The sequence below is a fragment of the Tachysurus vachellii genome, chromosome 13, assembly GCF_030014155.1.
Source record: "Tachysurus vachellii isolate PV-2020 chromosome 13, HZAU_Pvac_v1, whole genome shotgun sequence".
NCBI lineage: Eukaryota > Metazoa > Chordata > Actinopteri > Siluriformes > Bagridae > Tachysurus > Tachysurus vachellii.
In genome coordinates, this window is record NC_083472.1 from 11,067,086 (window position 1) to 11,085,466 (window position 18,381).

Below are 18,381 nucleotides of genomic sequence, written 5' to 3' on the forward strand. Positions count from 1 at the left end.
AATTGTGTATGACCCCACACACCCCTCACACTCATTACCCTCCTGCAGTCTGGGAAAAGTTACCGAATCATTCGGGCCCTCACGAACAGACTGTGTAACAGTTTCTTTCTACAAGCCATCAGACTCCTCAATAATTGAACTGAACTGTACCGAGCACACACACACACACACACACACACACACACACTCAACTGTATGGACTGCACTGACCAGTATACATCCATGTCTACATCACCACCATATCAAAAATGCTGTTTTTGCCCACAGTTTTTGCTCTTTGCACGTGCTGTCTTTCACATTTCAGTCGACTGCTGTTTTGCGCGATACATTACACCTCATATAACCGCTGCTAGAATAATAACGTGTTCATTCCAGTACTTCTGCACATGCAATATAGACGATACAGTATTTGCACTGGTCGGCACTGCTTTTGTGTTTTGTCTTGTATTATTTGTTTCCACCAGGGTGCACAGATGCACTTGTGGCTGGTGTGGCTAGGATTAACTTACTTTAGTTCTTAGCTCTGTCTTGTTTTATGTAGCATTATGTTTGTCTCATTTCACTGTGTACTGTGTCAACTATATATGGTTGAAATGACAATAAAAGCTTCTTGACTGGACTTGACTTGACTTGAGGATCAGTGATGATCTGGGGATGCTTCTTCAAGGCCAGAATCAGGTGCACTTATCTTTGTGAGTGGCACATGAGTCAAGCCACATACAAGGTTTCCTGGAACTTGCTTCCTTCTGCTCTGAAAATGTTCCACAACTCTGAAGCTCTGTTTTCCCAGCAAGGCAATGCTCCATGCCACACAGCCAGGTCAATAAAAAATGTGGATGGAGGACCATCACATCAAGACACTCCCATGTCCATCCCAATCTTCAAAACTGAACCCCATTTGAAAACTCTAAAATGTGATCCAGAGGAACCTGGATGGTCACAAGCCATCAAACAAAGCTGAGCTTTTTGCACTAGGAGTTGCAGAATGTCTCCCAACAGCAAGATAGGTAGAAAGCATGTCAAGATGCAATAAAGCTGATTGAAAATCAAGGTTATTCCACCAAATATTGATTTTTGAACTTTTGCTAGGTTAAAGTATTAGTATTGTGTTGTTCACAATAAAAACCGAAAACATTTTGCATCTTTTTTGCTATTTTGACGTGTTGTCATTTTTTCTGCAAATAAATGCTCTAAATGACAATACAGTATGGAATTTGGCAGAAATGTCATCAGTAGTTTATAGAATAAAATAAAAATATATTTTACTTAAACACATACCTATAAACAGTAAAACCAATGAAACTGATCATTCTGAGGTGGTCTCTTAATTCTTTCCAGAGCTGTATATGTATTTTTTGAATATCCTATTCCAGATTTATTTCTTCTTTGCTGTTATAATAACCTCCACACTTCTGAGAAAACTTTCCACTAAACGTTTGGAGTGACTGTGGGGAATTGTGTTTATTCTGACACAAGAGCTTTCGTGAAAACGGGCACTAATGCAGTAAGTGTCCCAGTTAATCTCATGCGTTCAGAGGTGTTGTTAATAATCAGGGTTTTTCACTGCAACCTTAACAAAGACAATTGTCGGTTTCCAGTTTGGGGAAGGCCTACATATGGCTCTGTGCAGGCTGCTTGAGTTCTTCCACACCAATTTGGCAAACCATGTCTTCATGCAGCTCGTTTTTACACACAGGCATCATCATACTGGAATATGATGATACTTTTCATTACAGTAAAAGGAAATTGTAATGCTACTGCATACCGAAGACATTCTATACAATTGTGTGTTTTCAATTTTGTGGCAACAGTTTGGGGAAAAGCAAAATACACGTGTGATGGTCACGGGTCAAAAACGTTTGGCCATATAATGTTTATTTTACCACAGGGTGCTTCTGTGAGAGGCAGTATTGGGTGGTTTGGGTGAAGCTGACCCTTGTTTGGGGTTTATGATTAAACCTTGTATTTGCACACTGCAGTTTCTACCTTCTACCTTAGTGGGCTTGACTACACTGTTGGAACCATACTTTGCTTCATCAATATTAATCTTTGTTGTTGTTGTTTTTTTTCTTTCAAAAACTTAATTATTAATAGTGCATTTATCATGTGATATAAAGCACTTGCAGTTACACAGACTGAACACTTTATCAGAAACACTATACTAATACTGGGTTTGGTCTCCATTTGCTCTAAAAAGTAGCCTAAATTCTTTGTCAATTTTATTCCACAATGTTCCAAGAGGACATGATTGCTTCATTTAACGTTTCAGGTGAACTTTCATTCTGCTCCTGTTCTACCACATTCCAAATGTGTGCTATTGGTTTCAGATATCGTGTATGGAAAGCCCACTGAAGAAAATTAAACTTACCATCATAAATCAACGTGTCCCAATAAATCCACACTATATCCACACTATTAAAACACCTCTGCTAATCTGGACTGTTGACACAAGGCTGGTTGAATCCATGGATTCATGCGGTTGGTCCCAAATTTGGACCCTTCCATCTGTGTTCGCCTCAAGATTCATCAGACCAGGCTACATTATTCAACTATCCACATTTTGTGAGCCTGTGCCCACTGCAGCCTCAGCATTTTGTTCTTAGCTGACAGAAGTGGAACCTGACATGGTCTTCTGATGTTGCAGCACATCCAATTCAAGGTACGATATGTTGTGCATCCTGAGATGCTTTTATGCTCAAAACAATTTTAGATTGTTTATCAGAGTTACCGTAGCCTTCCTGCCAGCTTAAACCAGTCTAGCCATTTTCTGTTGACCTCAACTACAAGTCATTTCTGTCCCCAGAACTGCTGGTTAGAGAATGTTTTTTTTCTTTCTCTCTACAGAGTAAACTGTAGAGATCAGCAGTTATAAAAATACTCAAACCAAAACATCTGGCAACAACAATCATCATATACCCAATTAAATACAGTAGCTTAATCTCTGGATTTGAAGCTGTTGTCTAAATCTAAGAGGGTGTCCACATGCACGAACCTGAGAACCTTGTTAGATATGAAAGGAAGTTGCTGGTTTTACTTTCAAGAGAAGCTTCGGCAAATATAAATTTTTTGAAAATGATCATTTGCTTTAACACACTTTTGCAGAATGAGAAGATTGGTTAAATAATATGAATTCTACAATAACAATTCAACAAATTAAAGATTTTGAGAAAAATACAAAAAATAAAAATGGAACTTGATCCTCTGAGAATTCGCACACAGAACTCACATAGACATAGAAACTGTTGCCCTGCAAAATTGCTTAATGGTCCTGAAAATAGAACTATTTTCTCAACAGAAAAAAAAAATCTCTTGAATTATTTCCTGGTGAATTTGAAGTGAAATATGCTATTGACATGACTCTAGGCTATAATGAACACTGCATCAGACTAAACTCTTGAGAAAATGATAGTGGACGTGATGAGAAACGATTTGCACGTCTGTCTTTGTGTGAAATACTAAGCGCTTGCTAACTCAATAATCAGAAAATCATTTGAGCTCCAACAAAGGGGCGAATGGAGAGGGAATTGAGCAATCAATGGTTTTATATTTCTGACACAAATCCTTCTGCTAACCCTATTTAAATTCCAAATTCCAGCTATTTTGGTTTTGTAGGCTTGCTACAGAAAGCCAGGCTAGCAGCTATAAAGAGGAACAGCTAATCTTTTTGTGAATTTATTCCAATGAATGGGAACAGGATAGTGAGGTGTGGCCAAGAGACACTTTAAAAGTTTCAGTCTCACAGTGATGCTAACCTTTTCCCCCTAATACAGAGCCTAAGATGTAGCAAATCTACAAAAAAAACTATAGTAAAAATCCATCATCTCTGTATTAGGAATAAGCCCACAGCCTTCGAAAAGGGAAAAAACATATTTAGCAGAGGACATTAAGTAGTAGAGAAGAACTAGAAAACCTTATTTGGATGGTTGGGTTTTTTGGACAAGGAGACAGGATGTGCTTCTATCATGCAATATAACACTGTCTACCACTCGCATTGATGTGAAATCCCATCAGCTGAAGTTTTCTCCAAATTGCCTTTACATCCTGCCACTTCTACAGGGTAACTCTGAGCTAGGACACTGTAAAAGGATCACTGCCTACTCGTGTAAACTTTTATGAGATATTGATTAGCTCATAAAACATGGAAGAGGCTTAATGTGTCTCAGGCAAGGACCTGCAGAGAAGAAGCCAAAGAAGCTCATATTTCCAAACCTGATTTTTTTTCTCTCTCAGCTTTTATGAAGAAAGAGTTTGAGGGTTAAATGTAAACCAACAAAGAAAAGTATTAAGTAAGCCTTCTGAGATGCTGCCAGTACACACGCACACACACACACACAACACACACACACACACACACACACACACACACACACACACACACACACACAAGTTAAACATTCTATCAGGCATCATGGGGTCTCATTGGTTCTCTTCCTGAGAGATTATAAATCTGCTGTGGTAAAACTCATATATTTACAGTCAGAGAAAAGGTCAGCTCCAGTGCTACAGAGCTTCATATGCTTTAACCTTCTATTATTTATTTCCTCGTTGAAAATGAGTTGGATTTGAGACTTTCACCAAATAGCACGAAATGTTTGCTCAGTTTTTTCTTTAATTTATGATCCAAAATTATTTGAGCGAAGGCACCAGGTTTTTGTGGTGACAAAAGAGAACGTCTTCCACAGAATATCTATTCCTTTTACAGAACACTAACATATTATTTCCAGGAAGTATGTGGTTAAGTGTTAAGTGCATGTTCCAGAGCATAACACGTTTTCTCAAGCTACAGCTTACCCATTTTAGCTGGTATCAGGATTCACATGCGCTTTCCATGTGAGGAGATTTCTTTGTATATAATGCCTATTTCCTGTTTACCATTGCCTGCCGTCTAACATGCATTAGTAAGATGATCATTTTACACAGGAATATGGTTGCTATGGTGTCAGAGATTTATGGTAGAGGTGGGCACATTTTTTGAAGGTACTTCTATGATAGAAATGATTAACAAATATAAATTTATGTTTTAAAAAAAAAGTAATAATATGAATAGTATTAAATAATATATATATGCGTGTGTGTGTGTCTTCTATGTTTCTTCAACTTCACAGTCATTTCCAATCAGCAATGTTACATGTTACAATACTACAGCTTATGTCATTCCAAATTTATCATGAAAGATAACTAAACAAAAATCCTCTCAGCGAGACGCTCTTTTACTGAGAAAGAAAAAGCAATGGGTCTTATTAAATATTGTGTGCATTTTTTGCATGTCAAACTACAAAAAAAAACCCCAGAAATGCTTATTTCTTACATATGTATATTGATTGCCTGTAAAGTACAAAGCGCATTCCTGACAAAACTCATTTGCATTTAATGATACCTTAAAAACTCCATAAATGGTCATACACACAGGGGGCTAGAGATATGAAACGACTACTAAATGGTGATACAAAAGGCAGAAATTTTGATTTTTGCCTCACTTCTATGCAAATTAAAATTAATACTGAGCACTAGAATTGCAGTTCAACATCTGGAGACAAATTACAATAGGTAAATTAGTCAGGTATTAATTGAGGTAAAGGAAGTGGTGTTAAATAAAAAATAGTGCAGAAAAAAGATCTAGTTCGCTGTTGATTGTGCACACCAAGCACGTCACACAGAGAAAGTGCTATTTGAAAATGGTTTAGGTATCTCAGTTGATTGCTTTTAGTGTTGCACCGCATTAAAACTAGATACCACAGCAAACCGCACCAATTTATAAGTCACCTTTTACCCTGTGGGAAAAAACATAGCAGTTTTTAAATATCCCTTCACTCCAAAGCATAACCTCAATCTTTCTTCAGCTGAGGCAATGTTATGGTTTATGTACAGTGGCTTTGCTTTTGTCATAATTGTCGTAAATGGTCTTATTTGTCAATCAATTGCTAGGTTTGGTTTAACTCACTTTCTTTAATTAATGCCAATCATTTCAACAATTGGGTTTCACAAAATGTTCCTGATGGTATTTCTAGTTACATACCTACTGAACTAGTATGAGGATGAGGAACAGTGTCTGCTAAATGCTGTGATGAAAATAAGTCATTTAAACTTAACAGAATAAAAATAACATTGAATATGACTGCAGTGATCCAGGCAAATTATTCAATTTCAAGTTGATTAAGTCAAGGTTCACATTAGGTAGACGACTTATGGATTCATCCCCAAGTCATGCTTTTGCAATGTCCTTGCACAACTCTCTGATCTTCCCTTCGGCCACTGCTCACAATCTTGGGGTAACCATGGACAATCAACTATCCTTTTCCTTGCATATTGCTAATCTGACACGCTTGTGTCTGTTTTTTCTTTCCAACATCAGAAGAATTCGGCCGTTTTTATCCACACAGGCCGCTCAGGTACTTGTCCGGTATCAAAATAACAAGGGACTGAACTACTACTGCTTTCAGGTCTACCTCTGAACACAATTTGATCTCTCCAAATAATCCAAATTGCAGCTGCACAGTTTGTTTTCTACCTGCCTAAGTTCTCCCACAACACCTCACTGCTGCACTCCCTCCACTGGACTCCAGTAGCTTTATGCATCGGATTCAAAACACTGATGCTTGCCTACAAAGCTAAAAATAGACCATCTCCCTCTTACCTCAAAGCTCTTATCACTCCTTACATTGCACCTCACTTACTCAGATCTTCTAGCACAGCTCGACTGATCCCACCAACTATCAATCAAGGTACAAGGAAGGTACTCATCCGAGACTCTTCTCTGTTTTGGCAGAGAGGTAGTGGAACTTCCCCTGAGCTGAGTCACTGACTGTCTACAAACAGTGGGTGAAGACCTGCCTCACCACACTTCCTTTAAATACTTAAACAAATGCTATATTTCCTCCCAACAGAGTTTTTAGACTGATGGTTTCCTTAGACTGTGCCTTAGTGAACCAGTATTGATGTATTCATTGGAGACTTTTGTACCTCGCTCTGGATAAGGGCATCTGGCATATGCCATGAATGTAAATGGATACAATTTTTTTTTTTTTTCAAGCATGGAAATTTTTTATACAAAAGATTTATAAATAAAGCTGTTCATATCCAGCTCGATAAATCAGACCCAGACCCATTGTGAGACATTTCATGGAAAAACCATTTCAGATGGTTCTATAGTTTCTCAGAAAGAAAAACAATTATGGGATTTTATCTTTATGACTCCATTTCTTTTAGCAGAGCCGATCGTCCCTATACGCTCACTACGCAAGTTGCGTAGGGCCCCGCAAATTACGCAAGGCCCCGCCTCCCCCTGCCTCATTTTACAGCGCGTGCTAATGTTTACTGTGTAGATGACAATATGAAGCTGAGCTATCCATCTGGCCATGAAAAGATAAAAAAGAAACAAAATGAGAGTGAAATGCAAGAACAGCAATCAGGTAAACTTGTGTTCTCTTCAAGTTTGATGTCAGCAAGAGCAAATAACAGTAAAGTTAAGTTGACGTGATTCTGTCTCTAGTCTCTATCTGACTAGCTAAATTAGCTGTGCAGTGCTGCCAGTGCATCTCTTGGCCTGTCTGTCACACAACAATTTATTGCGTGAACATTCGCGTGAATAAACGCCCAAGGGCAACGGTGTTTATAAACGGCAGCTCGATAACCGTGCCGCGTGTCAACATGCTTTCATATGCGCGTGCAATCCTGCACGAAATGACATGCGCACTTTCCAGCAGGAACATCTGTGTGGGGACCAGTACAAAAATTAGCGTGATAGCACTCCTAATGACAATGTTTATAGTCTCTCAATCAAGGTTACAACAATGTTAATGCAAGATGGAAACCAATGGATTTACACTGGAATGGGCATAATGCCAGGTCAATATGAATGCACATCCCTCAGTAAATAATAACCATCAGGGATCAAGGGCCCCTTAGCAGAATTTTGCTTAGGGCTCCAAGGAGGTCAGGATCGGCTCTGTCTTTTAGGTTTTATATACAAAGAGACTACTGTACAAATATGTCTTGAGTTTTTAAGTCTTTTTACCAGAGGCCAAAAAATTTAATTTGGGATTCTTGGGTTAAGCATTGGATTTCTTTGCATTATTGCAGTCCACAGTGGGGATTAATGGCTCATATGAAAGTATAAACTCAGTGCTTTAAGAATTTATAGAGGACCATATGAATTTCTGTAGCCTGTTTTGTTTTTTTTTCACACAAATCTATATACCTTTAAAGTAAATGGTGATCTCAAACCCATTTCACAAGCAGATCATAATCATCTCAAATTTGAAGGTTACGTTCAACCACTACGTTTTTGTGTAAGGTTATCCCAACAGAGATAAAAACATCTCACACTGAAAGCACACTAATCTTATAATAGTGTGGCAATAAAATAATTCATTTGTTTATACTGATAAAAAAAATGTCAGCTAAGATTTTTTTTATTTATTTTAATATCTAATTATTTTCATTACCTTAGAATAGCCAGTGAACTGGTAAAAAAAAGGGTTAAATGGTTAAAATTATACCATTAAACCATTATATATTTAGACCAGGTTAATATAATATGAGGATTTGTAACATAATGTAACACTCAGACACAGGAGAGCACACACAATATGACACAATAAGCAAAAATTATTAAAAAATATTTTATTAAATGTATGTTTGCCTAATTTCTGGCCATTACCCTACCCAGTGTTGGTAATGGATGTCAGAATATGTCAGCACAACGCAGAAGACAATCCCAAGGAAGAGAATGAAACAGGATGAAGACCTTTCATGAAAAGGCCTGCACATCTCAGGAGTGTCAAGACCCTCTAAGCATTTCTTTAGAGACGACGCTGTACAGATCTCTTTGTGCAACTTTTCTCCCCCTGTCTTTTTTCTGGTAGTGAATAGGTGTAAGCAGTGACCCAGAAAATAAGATACAGCAAGAAAAAGGAGTCACATGAAAGGCTGTCTTCTCACCAGACTCGCTCTACTTTCAGATTTAGATTAAATCCTAGCTCTGACAAAAGAAATAATCCAAGTAGTATTAAATATCATCAAAAGAGCATTTTGCAAACACAGCAAGGCCAGGAAAGTATACGGTCAGGGCCATAGGGTTTCTATAAAGAGTTCCAAATCATAATCTTAGTCGGAAATTACAAAAACTATAAAAAAGGTCCGTAATATCCCCAATATATAATGCTTTCAAGTGGTGAACAAATAAATATATAAACTGAGATTGACAATTAATAACATAACACTAACAGTATTGTTATTTACCCAGCATGTGTCCTGATCTGGGGGGCACAGTGGCTTAGTGGTTAGCACGTTCGCCTCACACCTCCAGGGTTGGGGGTTCGATTCCCGCCTCCGCCTTGTGTGTGTGGAGTTTGCATGTTCTCCCCGTGCCTCGGGGGTTTCCTCCGGGTACTCCGGTTTCCTCCCCCGGTCCAAAGACATGCATGGTAGGTTGATTGGCATCTCTGGAAAATTGTCCGCAGTGTGTGATTGCGTGAGTGAATGAGAGTGTGTGCCCTGCGATGGGTTGGCACTCCGTCCAGGGTGTATCCTGCCTTGATGCCCAATGACGCCTGAGATAGGCACAGGCTCCCCGTGACCCGAGGTAGTTCGGATAAGCGGTAGAAAATGAGTGAGAGTGAGAGAGTGTCCTGATCTCTCTGGTCTAGTCATTTTTCTACATTATATGACTTCAAACTGGTTTATTTCACACACTATAATGTTTAACCCTGATTATTCTCATTATAAACTTGCTTTTAAAACTGGTTACTGAAACAGTTCACACTAATTCAGAAGCAAAGTCAGGACTACTTTTTACACTGGGTTTTAAAAGACAGCTCATAAGCAGGATTAGCAACACTTATGTTATTATGTTATTAGCAACACATTCTGTATGTTAACCATTCAATCAATCAATCAATCAAACTTTATTTATAAAGCACTTTAAAAACAACCAAAGTTGACCAAAGTGCTGTACAGAAGAAAATATAAACATAAAATACCCAACTCATACAAGACATAAAAACAAGAAAAACAAATTCATTCATTCATTCATTCATCTTCTACCGCTTATCCGAACTACCTCGGGTCACAGGGAGCCTGTGCCTATCTCAGGCGTCATCGGGCATCAAGGCAGGATACACCCTGGACGGAGTGCCAACCCATCGCAGGGCACACACACACACTCATTCACTCACGCAATCACACACTAGGGACAATTTTCCAGAGATGCCAATCAACCTACCATGCATGTCTTTGGACCGGGGGAGGAAACCGGAGTACCCGGAGGAAACCCCCGAGGCACGGGGAGAACATGCAAACTCCACACACACAAGGTGGAGGCGGGAATCGAACCCCGACCCTGGAGGTGTGAGGCAAACGTGCTAACCACTAAGCCACCGTGCCCCCCAGAAAAACAAATTAAGAAACAAAATGTCAAAATCAGGTGTCAAAAGCCAAGGAAAAAAGGTGGGTTTTAAGAAGCGACTTAAAAGAAGACAATGAAGAGGCCTGTCTAATGGGCAGTGGCAGAACATTCCACATTTTACGAGCTACTACAGCAAAGGCACCTCCCCTCTAAGCTTCCGTTTTGTTTTGGGCACATTCAGGAGCAGTTGATCAGCTGAGAACAGCTCAGAAATGTAGGGTGGGGCAAGACCATTTAGAGATTTAAAAACAAATAAGAGAATTTTAAAATGGATCCTAAAATGTATGGGCAGCCAGTGAAGTGACGCTAAAATAGGGGAAATGTGCTCGTATTTGCACGTTCCAGTTAACAGACGTGCTGCAGCGTTTTGAGCAACAGAAGACCCACTAACCACCACATACAGTGCGTTACAGTAATCCAGCCGAGTGGTGACAAAGGCATGGATTACTGTCTCAAAGTGATGCCTCGAAAGAAATGACTTTACTTTGGCCAGCTGCCTCAATTGAAAAAAGCTTGATTTAACAATTGCCCTGATCTGACTGTCAAGCTTAAGGTCATCGTCGATTTTAAGCCCTAGGTTAGTAACCCCACGATTCAGTGCCAAAAGTGTACAGTGTAAAACAATGTGGAGTTAGAACATCTCAGAACGTTTGAACATAGCAACACTTATCAAAAACAACTCGGTAGCATCAGGCAGCAAAACACTAAACATCACAAATGCATTCCATTGTGAAGTTGGATATTGAGCGAAATCTTGGTCAACTTCACAACAAACTTAAAAACACTAAAAAAAAATGAGAAAGCTGTGAAAGATAACCATACTGTACCTACTCACATACAGGATAACAGACATGTCCTTTTTTTGTTCTCATTGATGTCAAACCGTGAGACAAGCCGTTATTTAAAGCGGTCGCATGCTGTATTTATTCAATCACGGTTGTTGACAACGCAAATATGCAAATCAGAACATTAAGACAGGATTTAAGAATGTACAGTGTGAAACAACAGACTATGAATATCCAGGATTAACTGATAACCCCAGGTAAAGTATGAGCAGTGAGCAAGATAAAGGCTAATCTTACCTAATGCACCTTCAAACAAGCATACCAAATAAAAACATTTATTGTGAATATCAATAAGGAGTACGTTTTTTTCTTTTTTTTTTCTAGTAGTTAAACCTATACAAGCAGTACATATCTGCCAGGCAACTATGAGTAAACAAGCTAATACCTAAGACACCAAATCTGCTTGTCCTGCTTGGGATGTAAGGATTAGATGATTTGGATCGATCTTTTTTTTTTTAAAGGAAGTGGCTGAAATGACTCGAGGCAACAATCAACAAAGGATTATTAGCAAATCTAGCAGATTATTAGTGAAAAATACAGTCAATGGCTGTGTGAAATAGAATTCATATTTATATGATATTAAAATATTTGGCTGATGGACTATTCTTAGAACTATTCTAAAAGAACAATCCTCCATCATTTCTTTGTTTTTATTCTTCAGGGTCTTAATACAGTTGTGTGGTCCTCACCAATGTGGCTGAGACTGAATCATGTAACAGGAGATTGATCCAAAGCAAACCAACAAATCAACAACTGAATGTTTACATAAGTAATAAAAAATATATCGGTGAGCTGGAACAGCCGAGTTAAAATGCAATCCTTAACCCCAATGAGATGCTTTAGTGAGATCTTAAAAGAACTGTGCATGAACTAATGCCCTCAAACATTACTGAACCGAAGCAGTTGTGGATAAAAGAGAGAGACAAAATGACGTAAAATAGACGGAAATAAATGCAGAAAACATTTGCTTTAGTTTATTGTTGGTGAGCACAAAATAACTTCTTTCTCTCCCAAATCGAAGCAGGGTATACTTTCTTTTTTCCGCATGACTGTACTTTAAGTAAAGTTACAGACAAATAATTTATAGTTATAGTTATATTTCACACGTCAGCTTTTGAGATATCAAGATGCTGCTTTAACAATCGAGATCATATCTTATAGTCTATTCTATGTATTTGTCCATCCCTGTAACAAGACAAACATAAAGGCGATTTAAAACATGACACTTGTAGTAGAGATTATTCCACTATTATTCAGGAAAAAATGAAATTGTTTAAGAAAATTGTGGGTGACCGTAAAACCCTAAAACTATTTACATGATTGATGAACGTTTTCCTTTAGGATGTGCACGCTCCATGATTTTAGCTTTAATGTTCTGACTAGTCGTCAAGTGTGAGCTGTTCGGAGTCGTGATTTACAATCCGCAGATGTTGTGTACAAAATGATCGGCGACAAATCTTAAAGTGTGAGCACCTAGAAAGAGAGACCATAGAACACTGATCAACAAGGCTGGAACAAGCAAAACAACTACGGCAAAGACCGTTCATTAGTTGTGGATCCAGACAACGATCTGGGGATCTCTCTCTGAGTACCAGTGGAAAGACTGCACAATAAAACTACTAACTTCAAAATATTTGGCTGATGGACTATTTTTAGCACAGTGTTTACAATACTGCCCTCTCTTTTTATTAGACAAATGTATCTTGAAGAAAAAGGTTTCTAATCCTTTCTTTTTATACCTCTATATGGAAAACTTATGAATGTAACTTTAATTGGATATATTTTAGGTTAATGTCAGTGTTGTACGAATAGACGAATGTAGTTTCTATGGGTTGCTAGGGAAAGTTATCTCTTTAGACAATACATGACCTTGGGCACCCAGGCACAAGAGGCTGATAGAAGGGTTTTCTAGGGAATTAGAACCTGTAGTGGGAACATCTAGGCTGTAGGCATGAAGCTTTAATAAAATTTGTGGGTTTTTCTTTTTTTTTGCCTGCTTGCACATCTTTTTTTTTCAGATCCAATAAACTAAGTACACTCTGGTGTCTCCTCTGTACATTGTGTTTGATATTTCTCAACCAGGTTGTGATATTTGCTTATATTTTTTTACCACCCATACATCATATATGCTTAGATTATTCTTTTCCTGTTGTACCAGCACCATAAACACTACTGTGTCTCTAATCAAGTGCTACCAGGGAGGCAACAGAGTCATGCTATCAACATGGGGGGTAGGGGGGGCCCTTGATGCGTTCAAGTCATGTCGGAAAGATTGTATTAACGAATAACGCACACAAACATCACCACAGGGTCAGATTTATGGAGATTTTCTTTGAGGTTCGAGTGTCAGTCGGAAAATAGTGTAATTAACGAACGCAATGTCTGTAGTTCGCAGTAAATGTGTTGAATTTGAATGTTTACTTGTCTCGAAAAAGCTAATTTCAGCTATTTTCAGTTATGTGTTTGGTATACGAAGTTCATAGTGGCTTTATAAATTAAAAAAAAAAAACACCACCACAATAATTATTTTTTCAAAGCAGGGTTTAAAAAGACTTGCTTCTATTTTTTTTGTTAATTAAGAGAAGAGACACCTCCATCGTGCCTCGACCAAAGGTGACTTGAACGTACATGACTTCCAAACATGTGAACTTGAACTTCACATGAACTTGAACGCACAGTCTGACTCCCCTACAGAAGTGCTCGGATAAAGCATGGAACTGCATGAACAGTAGTTCAAGAACTTTTTTAACCTATTTACTGAGAAATGACAATACTGTGATATCAGAAAAATAGCATGACTGACGTACAGTAAATGATCATATATCACTGTGATCTCATACAACCCGGTTTGAAAATAAAATAAACACCTCCCAGACAGCAGGGTTATTTCTATCATGCTGAAGTGTAAGACATTTCTGGGGGCAACAGCATTATTTTACTACCACGGTTTCTCCATATTGTAACAGTTGAAATGGGAAAAAAAAATGGGATGATATGATTTGGGAGATATCTCAGTATGAAAGGACTCTACTGCTATCTGCTGGACGATCACAGAAAGGGAGCCACACATAACAGATTTACACATCCAGCAGATATATACACACCCATCAGATATATACACACCCATCAGATATATACACACCCATCAGATATATACACATCCAGCAGATATATACACACCCATCAGATATATACACATCCAGCAGATATATACACACCCATCAGATATATACACACCCATCAGATATATACACATCCATCAGATATATACACATCCATTCAGATATATACACATCCATCAGATATATACACACCCAGCAGATATATACACATCCATCAGATATATACACATCCATTAGATATATACACATCCATCAGATATATACACATCCATCAGATATATACACACCCATCAGATATATACACACCCATCAGATATATACACACCCAGCAGATATATACACATCCATTCAGATATATACACACCCATCAGATATATACACACCCATCAGATATATACACACCCAGCAGATATATACACACCCAGCAGATACACACCCAGCAGATATATACACACCCAGCAGATATATACACACCCATCAGATATATACACACCCATCAGATATATACACACCCAGCAGATATATACACATCCATTCAGATATATACACATCCAGCAGATATATACACATCCAGCAGATATATACACACCCATCAGATAACGGTCTATTATTTATGTGTTCATGTCTTACCATTGCTATATGTTTACACTGTGGAGCTCCTGTACTAGGAAAAATTCCTCGTATGTGAAAACATACTTGGCAATAAAGACCTTTCTGATTCTGATTCTGATATATACACATCCAGCAGATATATACTCACCCATCAGATATATACACATCCAGCAGATATATACACACCCATCAGATATATACACATCCATTCAGATATATACACATCCATTCAGATATATACACATCCATCAGATATATACACATCCATCAGATATATACACACCCAGCAGATATATACACACCCAGCAGATATATACACACCCATCAGATATATACACACCCATCAGATAACGGTCTATTATTTATGTGTTCATGTCTTACCATTGCTATATGTTTACACTGTGGAGCTCCTGTACTAGGCAAATTCCTCGTATGTGAAAACATACTTGGCAATAAAGACCTTTCTGATTCTGATTCTGATTCTGATATATACACATCCAGCAGATATATACACATCCAGCAGATATATACACATCCAGCAGATATATACACACCCATCAGATATATACACATCCAGCAGATATATACACACTCAGCAGATATATACACACCCAGCAGATATACACACATCCAGCAGATATACACATCCATCTGATAAACACATCCATCAGCCATAACGCTAAAACCACTGACCGGAGAAGTGCGTGGCATCATGTTAACAATATTTTCTGCTGAGAAACCTTGAGTCCGAGCATTCATGTAGATGTTACTTTGACACTTACCAACTATCTAAACATTTCTGCAGACAAACTACATCACTTCATGACAATCGGTATTCCCCACTGAAAATTTTGTTGTGGGATGGTTTAAGGAACATGACACAAAGTTCAAGGAGTCCATGCCTCAACAAATCAGAGCTGTTTTGGCAGCAAAAGGAGGACCGACACAATATTAAGCGGATAGTTTTAATGTTATGGTCTATCGAAGTACAGTATATATTGTGTCTTTTTAAGTAAATAGGACAGATTATGGGGCTTTTTTTTATTTATTTTTTTTTACAAAGGTCACATGTAACCATGTCCATGTGAAGCAGCACCTGGATCATTTGCAAACCGATGTACTTGCAAAACATTCAAGTTAAACACAGGTTATTCCCAAGATACATTGAGCATTATGAGCATAAGATAACAGCATATTTTTAACCAAGCAGGGCAAATCGTAAAAAAATAATGGACTGCATTTGTTTTTAATTGTGTACTGTGAAGTATACTAGTTCTTTAGAATTGATCTAATCTTGCACGAATACATTTTATTTCACAGCTTACAAATCATAACGAAACAGCCAATGCCAGTTGTCACCATTTTGGAGGTGTCCAAGAAATTCTATATCATTCTCATCATACTCATCTTCAGTGGCTGCTGTGAGTTACCACACTCACTCATTCACACTTAGGGTATTAAGTCTGGGGATGCAGCAAAAGAAAAATCCCACAGGCGCAAGGAGAATCATGCACACCAGACAGACGGCATCTGCAACTCAGGATCAAACCCTGATCCCTCAAGCTCTGCCATGACATGCTGTCCACTACAGTTGTGCCAAGTATCAAAATACTATCTGTATCTGATCTAAAATCAGAGGAGTGATTTATGAGAACATAACGCATGATTACATCCACACCATTCAACACAAAGTATTATTAGCAAATCATCTGATGTAATGATGTGCTTTGAAAAACAGTTTCTACAAATTTCTACACAGCCACATGCACAGACTCACCTTGATTCTAGGCATGGTGACAGTCGGTGGTCTGGCTTTAGCGATGAAGCTATGAGATGATCCACTCTCCACTAGGTTCCTGGTGTAGGGCATGAACCTCTTCCCATTGGGCCCAAATACAAAGTCATCTCTTAAAGCATCTATTAACACAATGACTACTCTGTTGAATAATGGAGGAGGCACTTTGGTCGAATTTGGGCTACTTCCTGCAAAAGAAAGACAATATGCTGATGATATATATTACTGATCATCTCCAGAACATAAGAGCAAACGATGGTGACCAGGATCACACTATTGATATTGAAAGTGACATCTCAGTAATGAAGCGCTTTCTTACCTACTACTGGTTCTGCTGGCAGGTCTGATAATTTGCTCTTTGATGATAAAGACGACTTGATTGGAACTGGAAAAAAACCTCTCAAGAAAAGGACAATGCCGAGTAACTCAATAATGAGACAGAAGGCAGAGAACACTGATGAACTCAGCTTCATGGTGATAGATCGGGGTTGTTGTTTGTTATTGTTTGTTATTGTTATTATTAGCAGTAGCACTAGTAGCATACAGCATATGACTCCACTACATATCTGACCTTAATCCCCAACCAGTTAACCAAAAACAAAGTTCACGAGCATCACAATACTACACCTTGATTTTAAAGAGTCGATCAGTTGGCTGAGAAAACAGCAAACCGTATCTAGATTAGATCCGTTTCTAATATCCAACAGCACACTCTTAATCAATGGACTTTTAAACGAGGATGTATTTTGACACTTCCGTGTTTTGATTAAAGTCTCGCTACGGCAAGCGAGAAGTTCAAATCGCGTGACACACAAACATACACACAGAGACACGAGGAAAGCCAGAGGAGAGGCGAGACATCATGGGGCATGAATCTAGACTTTTCTGATTTGAAAGCTTTTTGTCCTGCTACTAAAACTAAGCAAAACAGTGTATATATTAACGTAACAAATAGAATCCCCTTAGTTTATTGTTAAATTCCAAATTAACAGGTTTGATTGCCCTTTGTTTACATGGGTTTCCTCTGGGTTTCCCAGTCATCCCCCAAAATCAAATTGCTCTGTTGTGTGAATGCATGTGTGAATGGTGCCCTGCAATGGACCAGTGTCCTCTCCAGGGTGAAATCTCCTGCCTTCAGGATCTGCCACAACCCTGACCAGGATTTCTGTTGTTTTGGACATGAAATAATCCATAATACAGTAGTTTTGGGAATATAAACTTTATTGAGCTGTTGTAAGAAATCGGAAATATCATGGAATTAATGTAATACAATATAATCGCATATCATTCATTTAGAAACTGCTTTTTGACCAAAATATATAGTATATCTTTCGCCATCATTTGCACTTATTCTTTACTTACTAAGTACGTAGGATTGTTTTTGTATGAAAGGATCTAAAAGGATTTAATCAATCTTTTATGTGTTTATGATGGTCCTCGTTTAGAGTTTTCACTATTTATTTATTTATTTATTTATTTAATTTAACATATATTTCCTTTCTATACTATGAATTCATGTGTGCTCAACAACAAACACTATATTTACAAGGTTACATGCTTTCTTATGGGCGGCCTACGTACAATGACGAAAGTTCTTTCTGA

At 38.1% G+C, this 18,381-nt stretch overlaps 1 protein-coding gene across 2 annotated transcripts in view; it reads right to left on the minus strand.

The window, feature by feature from the left end:
* pigg (phosphatidylinositol glycan anchor biosynthesis class G) overlaps window positions 1-17,541 on the minus strand; it is a 123,787-nt gene extending 106,246 nt beyond the window's left edge. For both annotated transcript variants that reach the window (XM_060884711.1, XM_060884710.1), the window contains exons 1-2: window positions 17,099-17,541; window positions 16,762-16,967 (exon numbers count right to left, since the gene is read on the minus strand). In XM_060884711.1, coding sequence (XP_060740694.1) covers window positions 16,762-16,967; window positions 17,099-17,321 — 429 coding nt within the window. In that variant the 5' untranslated portion in view covers window positions 17,322-17,541. The remainder of the gene's footprint in view (window positions 1-16,761; window positions 16,968-17,098) is intronic.
* Window positions 17,542-18,381: the final 840 nt, after the last annotated feature.